Source organism: Muntiacus reevesi, chromosome 8 (assembly GCF_963930625.1).
Source record: "Muntiacus reevesi chromosome 8, mMunRee1.1, whole genome shotgun sequence".
Lineage (NCBI taxonomy): Eukaryota > Metazoa > Chordata > Mammalia > Artiodactyla > Cervidae > Muntiacus > Muntiacus reevesi.
The window spans coordinates 72175776-72192709 of record NC_089256.1 but is presented as its reverse complement, the minus strand read 5'-3'; the positions used below and the strand labels follow the sequence as shown (position 1 = coordinate 72192709).

Here is a 16934-nt window from a genome sequence, read left to right as displayed (position 1 = left end):
AAACTGCTGATTTCTCCTATAGCTTGGAGATGTTTTGCAGACAGTAGCTCTTAGCAGTCTCATTCTCTTAGCACTTTTATATTAGAGCGTTTAAAAAGTGGTATGATAGCTTTTGTGTTACTCATCACCTTTGGCACTCAGGATAGTTCTGTTTGCTCTTATTCTGTTGAAAGAGTAGATGAAAATTTCCTTTTCTGATTGTTGGGAAACATGAAACCTGACTTTTTGACCACTTTGTACTAGGACTAGAGACCGTTTGCCTATTTGCTCCCAATTGGCTCTTCAGCTAGGGCTAACTCAACTGGTCAGCATGCTCTTAGGAGGGAATTCTTAAGTAAACTTCAGGTTGGTGCCAGAAATAAAAATGGGGATCCATCACCTTCTAAATGTTAATAGATGGAGAGAAAGAACAACAGATTCTTTTTTTTTTCTTTTTTTTGAGAATTATTAGTGGAAATCCCATCCACATATGAAAGCATGCTCTACAAGATAATACATTGACATTTTGGAACAAGATTGATTTCCAACAAGATTGGAACCATCTTGGTTCAGAGAGCCCCCCTAAAGACAGCATGCTAGGAAAGGAAGCCTCTGTGATTCATAGCCTGGAAGATAAGCTTGTTATGGTAGAACACATCTGAGTAGGAAGCAAATCCTAGTGTTCATGATATTGTCAGTGAGGTACAGATCACCACTGGGCTTAAGCATAGATCTCTAATTTCAGCAGTCTGAACTAAAGGTATAGGAGGTGTTATAAACCAGAGTTTGCCTGGAACTTAGGTTGTTGCCAACTTGAGTGAGAAAAGGAATCCTTTCTTCTCTTACTTTCTCTGCAATAACTCTGTGAAGAATGGGGGGTTGGAAAGATACTTGAATGTAAAAGTAATAAAGCATATTACCATGAGCCCTGCTTGCAACTTTAGTTACATATGAGTATTTTCTTTAATAACATATTTTTACTGTTCCTGAATTAAGCTATGGTGACCACCTTTATGGAACCCAGCTAGAAACTGCCTTATGAATACCTTAAGGAAAAAAAGAAACTCATGGTTACCAGTGAGGAGAGAAAGTGGGAAGGGATAAATTAGGGGTATGAGGTTAGATAAAGACTTCTATGTACAGAATAGATAAGCAAGAAGGATATAATGTATAGCACAGAGGATTATAGGCATTATCTTGTAAAAACTTTTAATGGAGTGTAATCTGTAAAAATACTGACTCACTATGCTATACACCCCAAATTAATATACTATTGTAAATCAGCTGTACTTTAGTAAAAGCGAAAAGATACCCTAAGGAAAAAGCAGCTAGCTGTGTCACAATGGGGAACATTTCACAGTGCTGTGACCCTGTCTCTGATTGGTGAAAGGCAGAGGTTATGGATTGCACTGGGGAAAGGACTGACCTCCAGAAGACAGAGCGTCATTCTAGGCACAGCTGTATGTAATCATTATTTTAGATGTGTCCTTTTACAGGCTTTAGGGACTTTTAATTTAATTCACTCTTCAGGTGAAAATTCTTCATTTGAGCCTTTGGGCATTGCTAAAGAGCATACAACCCTAAACATTCAATGCGATGGTCTTGGAACCTCCCTAATTTCTTTCTTTCCATTCTCAGTCTCTCTTCCCACTTGCTTTCACTCCTCTGAAAATTAACACCTGCCAGCGAAATCAACTTTATGCTGCTTTCACTGGAGACTGGTGTCTAAAAATCAATCCTGGCAACTAATGTAAAGTGAAATTTGGAAGACGCCTGGATTCTCATGGAGTTGTGCAAGCTGAAGTTATTAAAGAGGATTAGAGACCACAGCTGGTGAGCAGATGGAATGCTTATAATTTCACAATCTTAGGTAGCTTTAAACCTAAATCTGCACAGAACCTATTTGCGTTTTCTCTAGTTCATTTCACTTTATCCTCCTGGAATATAGCACTGGTCAGTGTGATACTTTAATTGTTGTGAATGATGAGCCTTCATAGGTCACTCACTTGCTGGAATCATTTATAATTCTGGTTGTGCAATTTCTTACTCAATTGCATTTCAGTAACCACTGTTAAATAATGTACTTTGAGAAGCTCAGTAGGTAGGGAGGAGGAGTAAGACTTGTAAATTTCATTCAAACTGTGGACATGAAGATGACAGTAATTACAGCTAAACTGTCCAACTGCTTGCTGCTTAAGGAAACTTGTGAGCTCTTTTTCTGTGTCCATTTGTTAGAAATTTCTGTGTTATGCGATCGAACAAGTCACCTGTATCAGCTGCCTTCAACTCCTGTACCACCTGATCGCAGGCCACTGCTCCACCTCCCCATGTCCTCCCGCCTCTTTGCTCTGGCTCATTATCCGAGGGTCTTGTATGTGCACAAGGCCACCGTTAGCTCCCCAGAAATGCACTGCCTTGTACTTTTCTGGCATGCTGGGGTCTCCTACACAAAGGAAAGTGTTTGCGAGACTTGCGCTCAGTGACTCAAACTAGGATCTTTACTCCACTAAGATAAAGATATTAATCTATACTCTGATGGTGGTTACTTTATCTAAGAACAGAAATTAGTACCCACCGTACACTTTGCAGTTCTTTATCCTTACTGAAAGACTTCAGCAAAATGGCTGCCACACTTCAGTCCTTGTGGAAAGTCTGAAAATACAGAAGAACAGCTGGAGCCATAAATAAGTTGAGTAGTCTGAATACACTCTGTACTAGCTGGTTAGGGAGGAAACAATACGCAGATATTTCAGGTGGTGCACTGCACAGCAAGCAGCTGTAGTTTATGGTCCAACATAGTCTGTATTCTTTTGGAGCCAGTATGTGCTTCTTCTCCAAAGCCACAGTCAGCTGCAAAAATATTTTAGCATGTGTTTTGGAAACAATTACTACATAATAGTATTTTAGCCTCAAAACATCCTGAGTGGTATATTTCTATACATGGGGAGGAAGAGGAGAGCATATTGAGTTACTGATGCATTGGCATGGAATAGTCAGTAGAATTAATAGGAAGTGGGTTTTTGGGATCAGCTTTTCAAATGATATTCAGCCGCTTCTTTTTTGGACTTCTAAATTGGCTTCTGTGATTGAATATGACCTCTTATGGAAGCAGTAGTATAAACACATTTTAACTTCCACTGTAATTATTTTGTACTGAACCAAGTAGTTTAGCAATCCCTTCAAACTAATAGGTTTGCTTATGTATCATAAGTAAAATTGTTCTCCCTACCCTTTTCTTATTCCCTTAGGCAGTGGGGATGGCAGGGCAAAAGGAAGTCCGGAGGTCCCCTAAGAAGAAAGAGACTGAGAATTAGAAAGCTTGGGGTTAATACTGTGTCTTTTTAGGTTTGCCTAGTGTGATCTTGAGCAAATTCTGAAAATTCTTAGCTTGTAGGATTCATATCTAGTAGATAGATATAGTAATACAAATATATACATGATACATGCATGAGATTACTAGGATTGCTATAACAAAGTACCACAAACTGGGTGGCCTAAGTAACAGACATGTAGCTTTCTCACAGTTTCTGGGGCTGGAAATCTGAGATCAGAGTGTCTGCAAGGTTTGAGGACCGCAAGGGAAGGATCTGTTTTAGGTTTCTCTCCTTGGCTTATAGATGGCTGGTTTTGTCCTTTATCTTCACATCATCTTCCCTCTGTATGTGTCTATATCTAAATTTCCTCCTCTTATAAAGACATTAGTCACATAGGGCCCACCATAATGATCTTCTTTTAACTTAATTACCTGTGTAAAGACACTATCTTCAAATACAGCCATATTGTGAGATACTTGGGGTTAGGACTTAAGTGTATGGATTTTGAGTGGAATACAATTCACCCCATAACAATACATTACAAAAGGCTATCTAATAATAAGTGATAAACTATAGTTTGTAATTCTTCACATTGCACTATGTATTCAAAATATTGTAATGAAGTTTTATTCCTGTGGGCACATTGATAGAAATAAAAAAGCACCATACTTTGCTTCTTTAAAACCTAAAATTTAATACACAACTGTGTTTTCATTCCATATGGTGAATTTGTAAGTCAAAAGATAACATCTTTTACTCTGGAGGAATAAGGTATAACTGTTGTGTACACACTATTCCAGTTCCTATCTCTTAGGGCATCTCTTTGTTTGACTCTTAGTTGTAAAGGGTTGTTTGGGAGGTTATTAGGAAAGTTTCACAGGAGTGGGTGACTTGCTTATTGCCGGGATCAAAGAATTCTAAATTAGTCTTTTGTTGAAGGGTAAATACTCTCTCACTTGGAAGTTTTGTGTCAATGGTGGTGTTTTACTCAAAATGTGTAACTGCTAGACTGCTTACCATAGCTGGTAAGCCATAAATATTGGATGTGCAGTAAACTCCAAATGCAACTTTGTGGCCCTGGAATAGAGGGGAATGCAAAGAAGGAGATCCCTTCATGGAAAGTGCCAGGTTTTTCATTCACTGGGATTGCAGTTGGAGGACTGTTAATTATGGAAAGAAAGGCAACCAGACAGTCACATACTGTAAGGCAGAAAGGAGAATTGGGTAGTCAGAGCAGTTGGAAGCATGCATTAATATTGCAAAAAAGAAAGACTTGCAAATACTTCTGTAGTTCAGATTTTCCTATTTGATTGAATAATTAACTGCTAAATAGGCATAATAGAGTCATCTCAAATGGTGCTTTAGAGATGTGTGATTTGTATCTACAAAAAAACTGTTGTGTAACAGGAAAACTGGAAAACAACTAACTTGGCTAAGCAAAACCAAGGCATTTTAGCCTCTAAAAACAACTATGTGTATTCTGATTTAATTTTCTGAAATGAGATTAGTATGTAGCAGATTGAAAGGTTACCACTAGTAGATAAAATGCTCCATTCTTCTCCAGGATACTATCCAGAGTGAATTCTAAGAATTCTCAGTTGCTTAATTAGTAACGTGCTCAGTTGCATTTTTATCGTCACAGGAAGCTTGATGACTTTATTGAGTTCTTTTTATTTTTATTTTTTCTGCCAGGAAGACTGTTAGCTTTGGCTATAGAAATATTTCTGATCCACATCACATGTAGAATTCTTACTGAATTAATTTAGCATGTGCATACTGGTTTCCAATGCAGAAATAGAAGTGTACAGATTTTTGACACAGATTTATCATATTGTGTTATTTGATGTAATATCATAATCTATCAAGGTGTCGTCCCTTATAAGTATCTCTGCCATGACTTCTCTCATGTGCTTGTTTCTAAATATTCAGAGAATAAAAGCACAGTATGTGCATTTGTTCATAAACGGTCTCTGACCATTTATTCAGTCACGGATTCTATACCTATTCCTATGCAGGTACTGGGTACTGGTTGATCAATGACACGTAGCACAGACATGATTCCTGTACTCAAGCAAGTGAAAGTGAAGTCACTCAGTCGTGTCCCACTCTTTGTGACCCCATGCACTGTAACCTACCACGTTCCTCCTTCCATGGGATTTTCCAGGCAAGGGTACCGGAGTGGGTTGCCATTTCCTTCTCCAGGAGATCTTCCCGACCCAGGAAATGGAACCCGAGTCTCCCGCATTGTAGGCAGATGCTTTACCCTCTGAACCACCAGGAAAGCCAAGCTTTACTGTTTCTGGAGAAGTGGAGGCTACACAGCTGACCATTAAACAATATGGGTTTGAACTTTGCAGGCCTGGATTTTTTTTTCAATAGTAAATACTATAGTACTACGCGATCTGTGGTTGGTTGAATATGCGTATGTGGAGGGACTGTATTTATGGAGGGCCTACTTTAAGTTATACATGGATTTTCAACTAAAGGAAAGGTCTGCCCTGCTAATCCCTATGTAGTTCAAGGGCTAGCTGTACTGTGAACAAGAACATGCAGTAGAATATATACTTAAATATTGAGAGGAGGATGGGATGTTAGGGGAGACCCTACAAAGAGAACCATTGCGGGAGGGTGATAAAGGCAGTACTGCCGGGAAGAATGGATTTCTCAGCAGAAGCATGAAGGATGAGAAAAGGGAACTGGACCAGGAAGGGAGGGATAGACTCACATGCATATTTTGTACTGTCCTGTCACCCTTGGATAACTTGAAGCTTTGTCACAAATTAACCTTTTACATTTTGATGTCTTGTAATGGAAATTTTATCATTATAATTTCTAGAACTTATTTAGATTAAATAATTACCTAGATAAAAAATTGTCAGTGTAATTTCCGAGAACCGTATTTGAAATCTTTTTTATCTCTGTCGCTCATTCCTTATTCGCTGCCCTCTTTTTTGGTCATCTCTTTTGTTATTTTCTCCTGTACTATCTTTTATATTTTCATCTTGAGCAATTTTTCTTTGGCCCTTTGATTCATGACCTAAATGGCTACTTTTGCTCATGGGTTTTCCCCGGGGCCTGAGGAGCTCACTGTAGACCAGGAGTTACATACCTCAGCTATTGCCCAGGTGAGCACGATTTATCACCTACAGACTTGAAAATGTGGCTGGCTGGTAAAGTGTGCCATTTATTGAGCTGGTTTGGGGTAGAAATGTAATTCTCAGACCTTTTAACTGAATTTTTACATATACATGCATGCAAAAGACGTTATTAATAGACCTACAACTTTGCTGTTTTGAACAACGGGGCATCCCATTTGGACAGCAGAGATGCCAACTGCGTGGCTCAAGAGAGTCCTTTATTTTAGACAGGAAACTGAAAATTTTAAATTCCAAGTAATTCAGTTTTATAAAAGATTTAACACGAGGCAGCAAAATCGGTGCCATGTGACTTTGGTATAGAGTAGTTTGCTTGTAAACAACTTAAGACTTCTTTCACATTGACCGTAGATTTGTCTGCTCTGTTATACATGTTTTGAAGGGTGAAAGGAAAACCTTTAAGAATAGAGCACTCTGGTCTTCACAATGATCCCAATTCTGGAGAAAAATCTCTCATAGATCGTATTCTCCCTGGAGATGTTTCCTGCTCACTGGCCTAATCTAGCTTTTCATTTTAGTTTATTTCTCAGTTTGATGCATTTAGAATACAGACTGTTTTCTTTTTTGGATTGGGGCAGATGTTGCTGTCTCTTTTGATTATCTGTTTTTTTAAAGGAAATGTTGATTACGAAGAAAAAGAAATAAAACAGGATCAAGTGAAACTGAGAGCAGAAATTATATAATCCAAGAAGATCCAAATGTATTCTATGATTTTCCACTCAGAGTTTACCCTGATTCATGTTTAAGTTTCTAGACTTCAAGTTCGCTGTATTTTAAAATGTCATTTAGGATGGTTCTTGTGTTGTTTGTTTTAACTTCAATTTCTGAAAGATACAGAAAAAAGAAATACTTAGATGATTTTTTCCCTTGCTATTCACATTTAAATAAGAAAGTTCTTGAGTAATAGTGGCTTTTGACAAATCTAGAATTTTGGGATGAATTCTACTTAATGTTAATAAAATCTCTCACCTGCAGTCTGCACATTTTCTCACAGTTAGCCAAGTGATCTTAATCCAGAATATTTAACAGGTATTCGAAACAGAAGTCTCAAGGAAATGAACAAAGGGTCACAGAAAACAGCTTGAAGGATCTCCTACTGGCTGTATTTGAGACAGTTTTAGCATCCAAAAGAATGATGACAAAGAGTATGACAAGTTTTCTTGAGTGGAAAAGTAATTTAAAAAAATAATAATGCATGACTTCATAGATGCATAAAGGTGTGGGAGAGGAAACTAATTAATATAGAAAGAATGATAGAATTAGGAATGTCACCATCTTACAACTATCAATATAGTAATATCTTCTGCCAGCAATCGTTAATATTTAACCATCAGGTCAAAGGGGAAGAGGGTGCCTTTGACAACAGGGAAGTATGTCACATAATACTGGAACTAAGTGACCCAAGGGCTGAACATCCCCAAAAGGTTCACACTGACATCGTGTGCTTCCTTATGTGATGGAATAGGAGGTACATTCATATAGAGCTCTTGACAAACATTTTTAGCATGAATCTAACTATGAGGGAATAGTCACACAATCCAGATAGTTTTATATGCTCTAAGAAAACTGGTCTGGACAGTTCAAAAATATTAACTTAAGACAAAAATTGTAGGAGATTTTTGTTCTAGATTAAAGGAGTCTAATGCAGCACATGTTCCTTGATTGGATCCTCGAATGGAGAGGACGTTACTGACATATTGGAATGACTGGGGAAGTTTGAGTATGGAATACAGGTTAGATTTTATTCTCTCAGTGTTAACTCTCTTGGTTGTGATGTTGTTGTGGTTATGTACAAGAAGGTCTTTGTTTTTAGGAAATACATGCTGAAGTTTTGGGGGTAAAATGTCATAAAATCAATAACTTCCTTTCAGATAGTTCTGAAAATAAAACTAATTTTTAGTTTTCTAAGTGTGTGTATATATAGAGACAAAACGCGAACATGCAGGTATAGCAAAGTGTTAATGATTGGTCAGTGTCGGTGAAGGGCATGTGGTGGCTCATAGTACTGTTCTTTTACTTTGCTATAGATTGGGAATGTTTCTAATATATTTGTGCAGATCAGGCAATTTCACAGAAAATTTTCCATCTCCAGATTTTCTGGAAAAATGGTAGTCTGTCACCTGAGACTCCTTGGATCCTGCTTAGTGATAATTGGATACATAGCAGCTGCCTCCTTTAGAAAGGGTGAAGCATTTTTCAGTTTTTCACAGTCTTTACTCTTCCCTTTTGCCTGATACGTGTCCACTAACTCCTTGGCATTACCTGCCGGGTGACTATATGCATTTGTTGATTTCCTCAGTGAGGTAGGTTGTACCATTGGATGATAAAGCTATTTCCATATGCCAGAACTCTGGTAGGTTATGTAGAGCCCTAGCACATGAAGTTAACACTGGATCTGGGTAGCACTTGACATGGTTCTCATATAAACTGATGAGCTTCATTGGGTTCTTTGGTTATAGGTTGAGTATCTGTCATCCCCAAAGGCATATAATTTTGTCATGAGAGACATCAGATTTTAAAATGTGTTTGTAAAAACTGTTCAAAACTTGCTCGATAGGTGGTATAAATATTAAAATTCTCTTTCAGATTTAATGTGTTACAAAATTGGGCTCTCTGGATTCTGTCTTGCAAAATCAGTTGAACAGTCTTGCAAAATTATTGAATACACTACTTGAAAGGTTTTCAGTGTGACTTGCCAAATCTTTTAACGAGAAAACATTTTGTGGAAACATTTATAGATGCCAGTGCAGAAAGTAGGGTATAAACTTCAATTACCTTTGTAAGTCGTTCTATCCTATGTTTAAGTGATTGCTTTCCTGTTCCACACCCAGGGAGGGCACCAGGTCTTTCTGGGTAATCATGGCGCTCAGCCTTCCCCCAAAATAAAAGAGCTATATCTGGTACAGGTTAGGGCTCAGTTAGCCAGTGATATGGTTCAGACACACAGGGGGAGGGAAAGAAAAGGACTAGTGCTAGAGTCAGGCTTGCCAGGCAAGCGTATCTACCGCATACTTGATCCATTTTTGTGGGTTTTTCATCCCTATGTAATTTGCTGTTTTTGAAAACACTGGCAGCATCCCTCCAGTTCCATGCATTTATATGAGTTTTGCCTTGTGAAGTAAACAACGAGAATTTTTCTTAGAGAATTTGACAGAAGTGAACATAGAATCTCCTGGTATTTTAGGTAGAATCCATCTAGTTTCATCCATCCACTTTAGTTGGCATCACAGGATGTGTTTGAGAGAGAAACTTGAGTTGACCTGGGGTTCAGCAAGAGTAACGTATCTGGAGCTTTCCCGTTTCATTAAAGCCCCAGATCTCACACTTCCGTGCCTGATTAACTAAATTGTAGTAGAGCTTTTGCCCAAAGAGACCCATTTTGCGTACAGATAGACTGATGTGAATATTCCAAGTAGGGCTTTGCTCAAATCTTGGGCTAGGACAGAAAATCACTCTTTCTCCTGAATTCCAGAAATAGCAACAAAATCTCAAAGGAAATTAGCCTCCCTTGTCCCATTTACCTTCTCCAGTCTTCTCTCCCGTCCAGCTGGCCACACCAGCTGCAGAAGGAATTCATCTTCTGCTTTCTCTAAGGTTCCAGGCTCTATCTGGAACCCAGGTTGCTCTTGAAAATGTTTTCCTAGACTGAAAGGCAACTTCCCACAACATATGTTCACCTATCTGCTGCTTTCTTGTCCACTATTGAGAGTCTGATATTGCCTTGTCTGTCTTTCAGGATTTCACATGAAGTAACCACTTAACCAGCTAAATGGCTGGAAAGCTGTTCGTCTTTGCATTTGTAGCATCAGGATGATTGATAACTGAAGATATTTCTGGCACATTTGTCTTTGGGGATTAACTGCATCGTCTTTATGTTTCATGAATTTATTCTTTGTAATTTTGCACACTTTTAATATTTGTATTTAACACCACTGTGGATCATAATTACTAAATGGAGATTCTTAGGTAGTTAACCTTACTTTTGTATGCAGTTATTGATTCCTCCTTTTTCCATACAGGATAAGTAATATTTTAAAACATGAAGATGCAGATTCATTTTTCTGATTAGTAAAGCAATTCATTAAGCATTTGTAAACTGTAAACTGTCATTCCTTCACCTTCATTTATTCTCATCAACATTAGTAGGCGTTGACTAGATAGCCAGTGTGTCCCTGTTATTGAGTCATTTTTTTTCTCTTTTTCATCCAGAAGTACTGTTTATTTCTGTTCAGTTAGTTATATATTGAATGTTTGCTTTTGATTTTAAGCCTCTTAACCTAAAAATGGGCATGACCAGAAGTTGCATATTTTCCATGCCCTTAGTTTATTATGTATAATTGTTAAAGAGAGTAGCTAAGTCAGCTCCTTGGCAAATCTGAGAGAGCATATTATGTTATGCTGGGCATATCTGTAAATGAGCCCTGTGGATGAGAGCTAGACAGAAGGGTTACAGAGAAATAATGCTGATGTCATGTCTTTGGAATGAAGGGGCTGCTGTCACAACTATAAATGCATTCTATAGCTAGCAGCTAAGTGTCTAGCACGATTCCTCTTCTAAGAAGGGAAAAAAATGTGAAACAAGCCAAAGAAAAAAATTGTGTTTATAAAGTGGGATATTTTAATTAATTTAGGCCTTGCTGTTATACAAACAGTCTGAACTTACAGTTCTTTTTGGAACAAACATGAAAACCATTATTTGTGGAAAGTTTAAATTTCACATGACACATATTCCCTCTGTGAGTGGGGTTGTTTTTTGTTTTGTTTGTGTCCTTTTTCAGAAAAATGTATTTGCTTTGCTAGTGTATTTTTATTTTAAGCTTCCCTTTGCTAAAAATGCTTTATTTTCTTGGGTGGAGATGTGCGTTTAGGAGGGAAGAAGGGTATAAGTTGCTTAGTTGAAGTTCTCCTTCCCTTTTTTTGGCCTTTCCAAATAGGGTAGTTTTCACCTCATTGGGGCATGTTTAAACTAGAGGCTTCCATCTTAATTCCTTTTTAAGAAATTCCCTACCCCCAAAGTGTCCATATCTACAAAATAAAATGCTCCCCACCCTCTCTGTTGGGGCTTCCCCAGTGGCTCAAATGGTAAAGAATCTGCCTGCAATGCAGGAGACCTGGGTTCCATCCCTAGGTTGGGAAGATCCCCTGGAGCAGGGCATGGCAACCCACTCCAGTATTCTTGCCTTGAGAATTCCATGGATAGAGGAGCCTGGCAGGCTACAGTCCATGGAGTTGCAAAGAGTCAGACTCGACTGAAGCACCTAACACACACACTCACACCCACACCCACCACCCACCCAGCGCCGGGCCCCCCACCCACCCCATTTGGCAAGCTATCTAAGAATGCCCCGTAATCTTTTTTTACTGATCACAGCCTTCACTGCAGGGAAAAGACTTTTAAATATTAAGAAGGTGATGATATAAAAGGTGAGTTATCATGTCTGCCCACTTCAGCCCTGGGCACAATAAAAATTGAAGCAGGTGGTTTTAATCTGTTTTCTTGCCTTATGGCAGTTTCAATGTGGGGAGAAAGAAACACAAAGTTGGCTTAGAAGATTTGCCTCTGGATAAATTTACTTGTTGCAAAACCAGAGGGCAGAAGGCAGCCCTGATAATAGAGAAAGAGCCCCTTTCTTCCACAGCCTTACCCTTCTACCTCTTCCGGACAATCTCTTGTTCACATTGACACACACCAAATTCTTGGGGGTCCTGGGAGGACATAAAACAAACAAGACATAGTTTCCTCTTTAAACTTGATATGAAAGGTATCCTAATGGCAAAATCATCAGAACTGTTCTTCCTTGTTTTGTTAATTTTTGTGAGGGGATTAATTGTTTTTTTTCTCCTTTCTCACACACTCATGGTGTGTGCGAGAGTGCAACAGAGGTAGAGAAAAAGACATCATGTAAGCAAGCAGAAGCAAGATCCAGCTGTGAAACAGACTTTGTAGAGCTGGTCTCCTAGGCTGTTCAGTGGGAAGGGTAATAATGCATAGACTACTCCCAGGCACTGTTAAATCTTGCTTAGGGAGAGGTCTGACTTAATTGAGTTATTTAGGTGGTAGAATCCTGGATTTGGGCATTTTCATACCAGAAAGTTAGCTTTCACACTAGAGTTTATTTTGTATGTGGTAAGTAACTGTCACTTTAGCTCAGTTAAACAAATTTTATTTTCACTCTTGTTTGTGCAGATTGTGTGCCTGGCATTTACTTTTTTCTCTTAGTCTGTGGCAACACAAATGGAAAAGCATGAAATAAATGTAGTGTGAATGCATTTTCTTCTTTTCTCCTTATTCCACAATTCAGAATCTTGAAAGAAGGAAGGCATCCAGTCTAGCTTTGATACCATATTTCTCCCGATATAATAGGGTGATGATCGTCCTGTCACTACCTGTCCTCCTCACGCCCTGCCCTTTGTATTTTGATCTTCTCAGAATCCTTTGTTTATTTGGCTCCATCCATGGCCTGCTTTTTCTTTTTCTTCCTTTCCTTGTTGGCTTGTCCCCCAAAGGCCTTTGCTCTAATCATCTGACAGCTTTTTCAGAGTTTAAGAAAGAAACCCCACAACACAGACCCTCTCGTGGGGCCCCCTCCTCTCTCCCATCCGCCTCAGCACAAACACCCTCTCCTCTCCCTCGGGGCTCCTCATTCCTGGTGATGCAGCCAGAGGTTCCAGCTTGCTCTGGGACACGTGACGTGACTTCACTTGTGCTCCTGGGGAAATAAGTCCTCCTCGTCTGTCCCTCAGCCTCACTCCTCAGTCGACAAAGACATGGTGCAGGTTTTGTGCTCCGAACTGAAGGCGCAAACTGGGATGTACAGGAAAGACTGCAGTTCTGCCTCCTGCTGTAAAGTGGAGTGGAAAATGTCCGTCTTGCCAAGAAGGTTGTAAAGATGAGCATGGTGATGGTGCCTGGCCGGCGCATGTCTACATGCTCAGGAAATACCAGCTTTCCTTATTATAAGACAGACACGAGAAGTCCTGACCTCTCTCTGGAAGTTGTTTAGTTGTTTTTCTCTCAGTCAGCCTTTCATTTGTATGTCTGGCTCTTACCTGAAACCCATTTTTTTTTTTTCCCAGTCTTAAGCAGATCTTTCCCTCCACCCCGCACCTCCTCCTAACTCAACCTCCTTTCCCACTTTTCCTTTTTCTGTCACCTGTGTGTGTTTGAAAGCTGACTGGGGGAAGAAGGTCTTCAATTTTTTTTTTTTAAAACACTCTTTCATGCCCTATGTCTAATTATAGTCCAGAGGATTCTTCCTTTGCAGAGCTCTTCAATCCTTTCTTTGTTGGATAGGTGATCATCTCTCTTCTCATCTAAAACTTTATTAAGCGATTGCCAACCTTTTTGGCACCAGGGACTAGTTTTGGGGAAGATAATTTTTCCACAGACAGGGTGTAGAGGGTGGTTCAGGCAGTAATGGGAGTGATGGGGATCTGAGATGAAGCTTCCCTTGCTCACCTGCCCACCTTCACCTCCTGCTGTGTGGACTGGTTCCTAACAGGTCATGGGGTGGGGTAAGGTTGGTGGTGCCTGGGGACCCCTGCTTTATTACCTCAAAAATAGGGTTTGGCTTCTTGTCCTGAGACATTTTAAATGTCTGTCAGGACAGCTAGCTGTTTGTATCTAGTGTTTGAATTGTATCTCTGTTGAGTGTTTGAAACCATAGGGTCCTTCAAACTCTGGAATAACCAGTGATTCAGAAGGTTTTGTCTTTAACAACTGAAGCAGTTTCTTTATTGCAACTGTGCTCATGTGTTTTTTACTGACAATTAACTTCTGAGATATACAGTATTTACAGTTGGCTCAGTAGGAATTCCCAGAAAACGTGAGGATATGTTTTGACTTAGGGGTCTAGTCCATTGTCTATATCTTAACACGAATACATGATTATAAATGAGCTTAGGACATTCAGTCTTTTGAAGGTGAATTTTCTTTTAGTTGCAATTTTTAAAAATATGATATTGCCACCAACTCATTTATTTTTCTCACCAAAATAAAGGTAAACATGTTCTGCCAAGCAGAATGCAATGGGGAAAAAAAGAGAACTGATCCCTTTAAGGTGGAGCCAACTAGAAGTTCTTGTTATTTTTTATGTAGGCTTGGTTTATTTACTGAGTCAACAAGTATGCATTGGGCTCTGACCCTGCAGGATCTATGCGGGGCACTCTGGGCTGCATTGTGTGTGTGTCCTACAGTGGGGCCTGGAGCTGAAGTCTACCCTGTGGCCTCTTCTCGTGTCCCCCACACGTGAAACTAGGGGTGGCATTTTTAAGTGCTAGAAAAAAAGAATGTGTGTCAGAGGTCAGTATGTGACCCACAAGGTTTAAAATATTTAACTGTCTGGTTATCAGCAGAAATGTATGGACTTTCCCAGGTGGCACAGTGGTAAAGAATCTGCCTGCCAAAGCAGGAGACACAAGGGACACAGGTTCGATCCCTGGGGTGGGAAAGATCCCCTGGAGAAGGGAATGGCTACCCACTCCAGTATTCTTGCTTGGAGAATTCCATGGACAGAGGAGCCCGGCAGGCTACCGCCTGTGGGGTCTCAAAGAGTCAGACACGACTAAGCGACTAACACTTTGACTTTTTCAAATTATTGACAGAAAAAAATGTATCTGCTCCAGATCTATAGTTTATCTTCCTTCCTCAAGCTTTCATTTTAGCAGAAAAGAAGTAATAAATGAGGGAGCAATTAAACAGGAGAATTAATGTATGGTTTTGATGACCGCCGGGCAAGAGAGTAAGTAGGATAGGAGAATGACTGAGGAAACTGAGGCTGAGATGGGATTCTTTGCAATTAGACTTGATCATTGTGAATGCACAGTCTGTGAAGAGCTGGGCTTACTAACCTGTTCTCACCCCTAGTCCATTCCCCTCTCCTCCTCCAAATGTCTGCTTGCCCGTAGTATTCAGCCGGATGTTGGTTCCTAGGAAACTTCTAGATCTTCTGTCTCTTGGAGAGCCTATACCATGGCACCTGTCACTCTGCAATCACCTATTTGCTTCCATTCCTCACCCCCAACCCCACCCCTCACTAGACTTGAAATATCTTGGGGTCAAGGACAGGTCTTGGTAATCATGTATCTCTAGGTATATAGCTCATAAACTAGTTGAACAGTTAAGTTAATCTGTAGATTCAAAATTAGATTCCATCAAGCAAGTTGTGAAAATCAGATGTTTCCTTTAGCAAAACAGGTTCTTAAGTTTAAATTCTGTCATTTATCCTATTTATACATATCCTTCCCACTCCATCCTCTCTCCTCCAAGCAATTTTCCCCTTTCATTTCAAAAACAATTCTTGCTCCACCCTAAAACTTGCCCATCTCCCCATCTTATTTAAAAATACTATCCTTTCAGTTGATCCAGCCCCAAACTAGGGATACTCTTTGATTCTTCACATTCCCTCATCCTTGCCTGTCATGCCCTTTCCTTTAGCACCTATACCTCTAGAACCATAACTGTTTTTAGCATCTTTACTACCACCCCCAGCTCGGGCCAGCTCCACCCTTCACCTGGACCAGTGTAGCAGTGTGCTGACTGGTCTTTCTGCTCCCACTCGTTTTTTCCATATATCCATTATTCATGCAGACAAGCAGATATTTTCCAACTCAAAATAATATTGTGTCAGTTCCCCCACCAAAACACACCAGTGGTTTCTTACCGAATTTAGAATAAAAATTGAGTTTAAAAATCTGAACTCACAGCCCTACATGAACTGACCCCTATCTTCAACCTCATCTCCTTATTGCTGTCAGCTTCTGGTCTCCCCTGTTTCCTCCTTAGGGTTCTCTATTCCCTGTTGCCTGTTGAATTATTAGGTGGAATTCCGTGTTAATCTAGTCAGCTCTGTGAATATGTAAACCAATAATAGTGTCAGGTTAGCACAATCACAGTGAAATCTGTACCCCCAAAGACATTCCCATTCCTGATTTTTATCATCATGCTTGTGGTACCGAAAGTTCATGGTAACAGGCAACTGACTTAATGATAACCCTTGTTAAAGGCCCTGGGAAAGGAAGTTGACAACCTTAGTGACTTCTAATGGTGTTAACTGATTTCTCTTTTTCTCCCTCTTTTTGCCATGCAGAGTATGAGCTGGAAGTAAAGAGGGTGCAAGACATTCTTTCGGGAATAGAGAAGCCACAGGTATGTCTTCTGGATTTCTCAGCATAAATGGCACTCTTTGAAGTATTTCAAACATGCTTTTCTTTTACCACACAGTAGGTAAGCAAAAGGGCCCCTTCCCATTGCAGATTATTCATAAACTATGAAATAGAGCTGTTATTAATGGAGCATGAAAATATAAAACAGCAGTCTTCTGTTTAGTCATCATCCAGTAAAATGTCTTCTTTATTTAGATATTCTGAATGCAATTAGGTATTCATCCCAACATCCAAGGATACACCACCACCACCACCCCCACACATACAAGGTCCACAGAAAAGTTTCCTTTTGGTAATTTCCCTTTACCTGTGTAAATGTAGT

The 16934-nt window shown here is 39.6% G+C and overlaps 1 protein-coding gene across 6 annotated transcripts in view; it reads left to right on the top strand.

Annotated features, from left to right (window-relative positions):
- Positions 1-16934, top strand: part of FNDC3B (fibronectin type III domain containing 3B) — a 350375-nt gene that overhangs the window by 228107 nt on the left and 105334 nt on the right. For all 6 annotated transcript variants that reach the window (XM_065942284.1, XM_065942279.1, XM_065942281.1 and 3 more), the window contains one exon: positions 16537-16595. In XM_065942284.1, coding sequence (XP_065798356.1) covers positions 16537-16595 — 59 coding nt within the window. The remainder of the gene's footprint in view (positions 1-16536; positions 16596-16934) is intronic.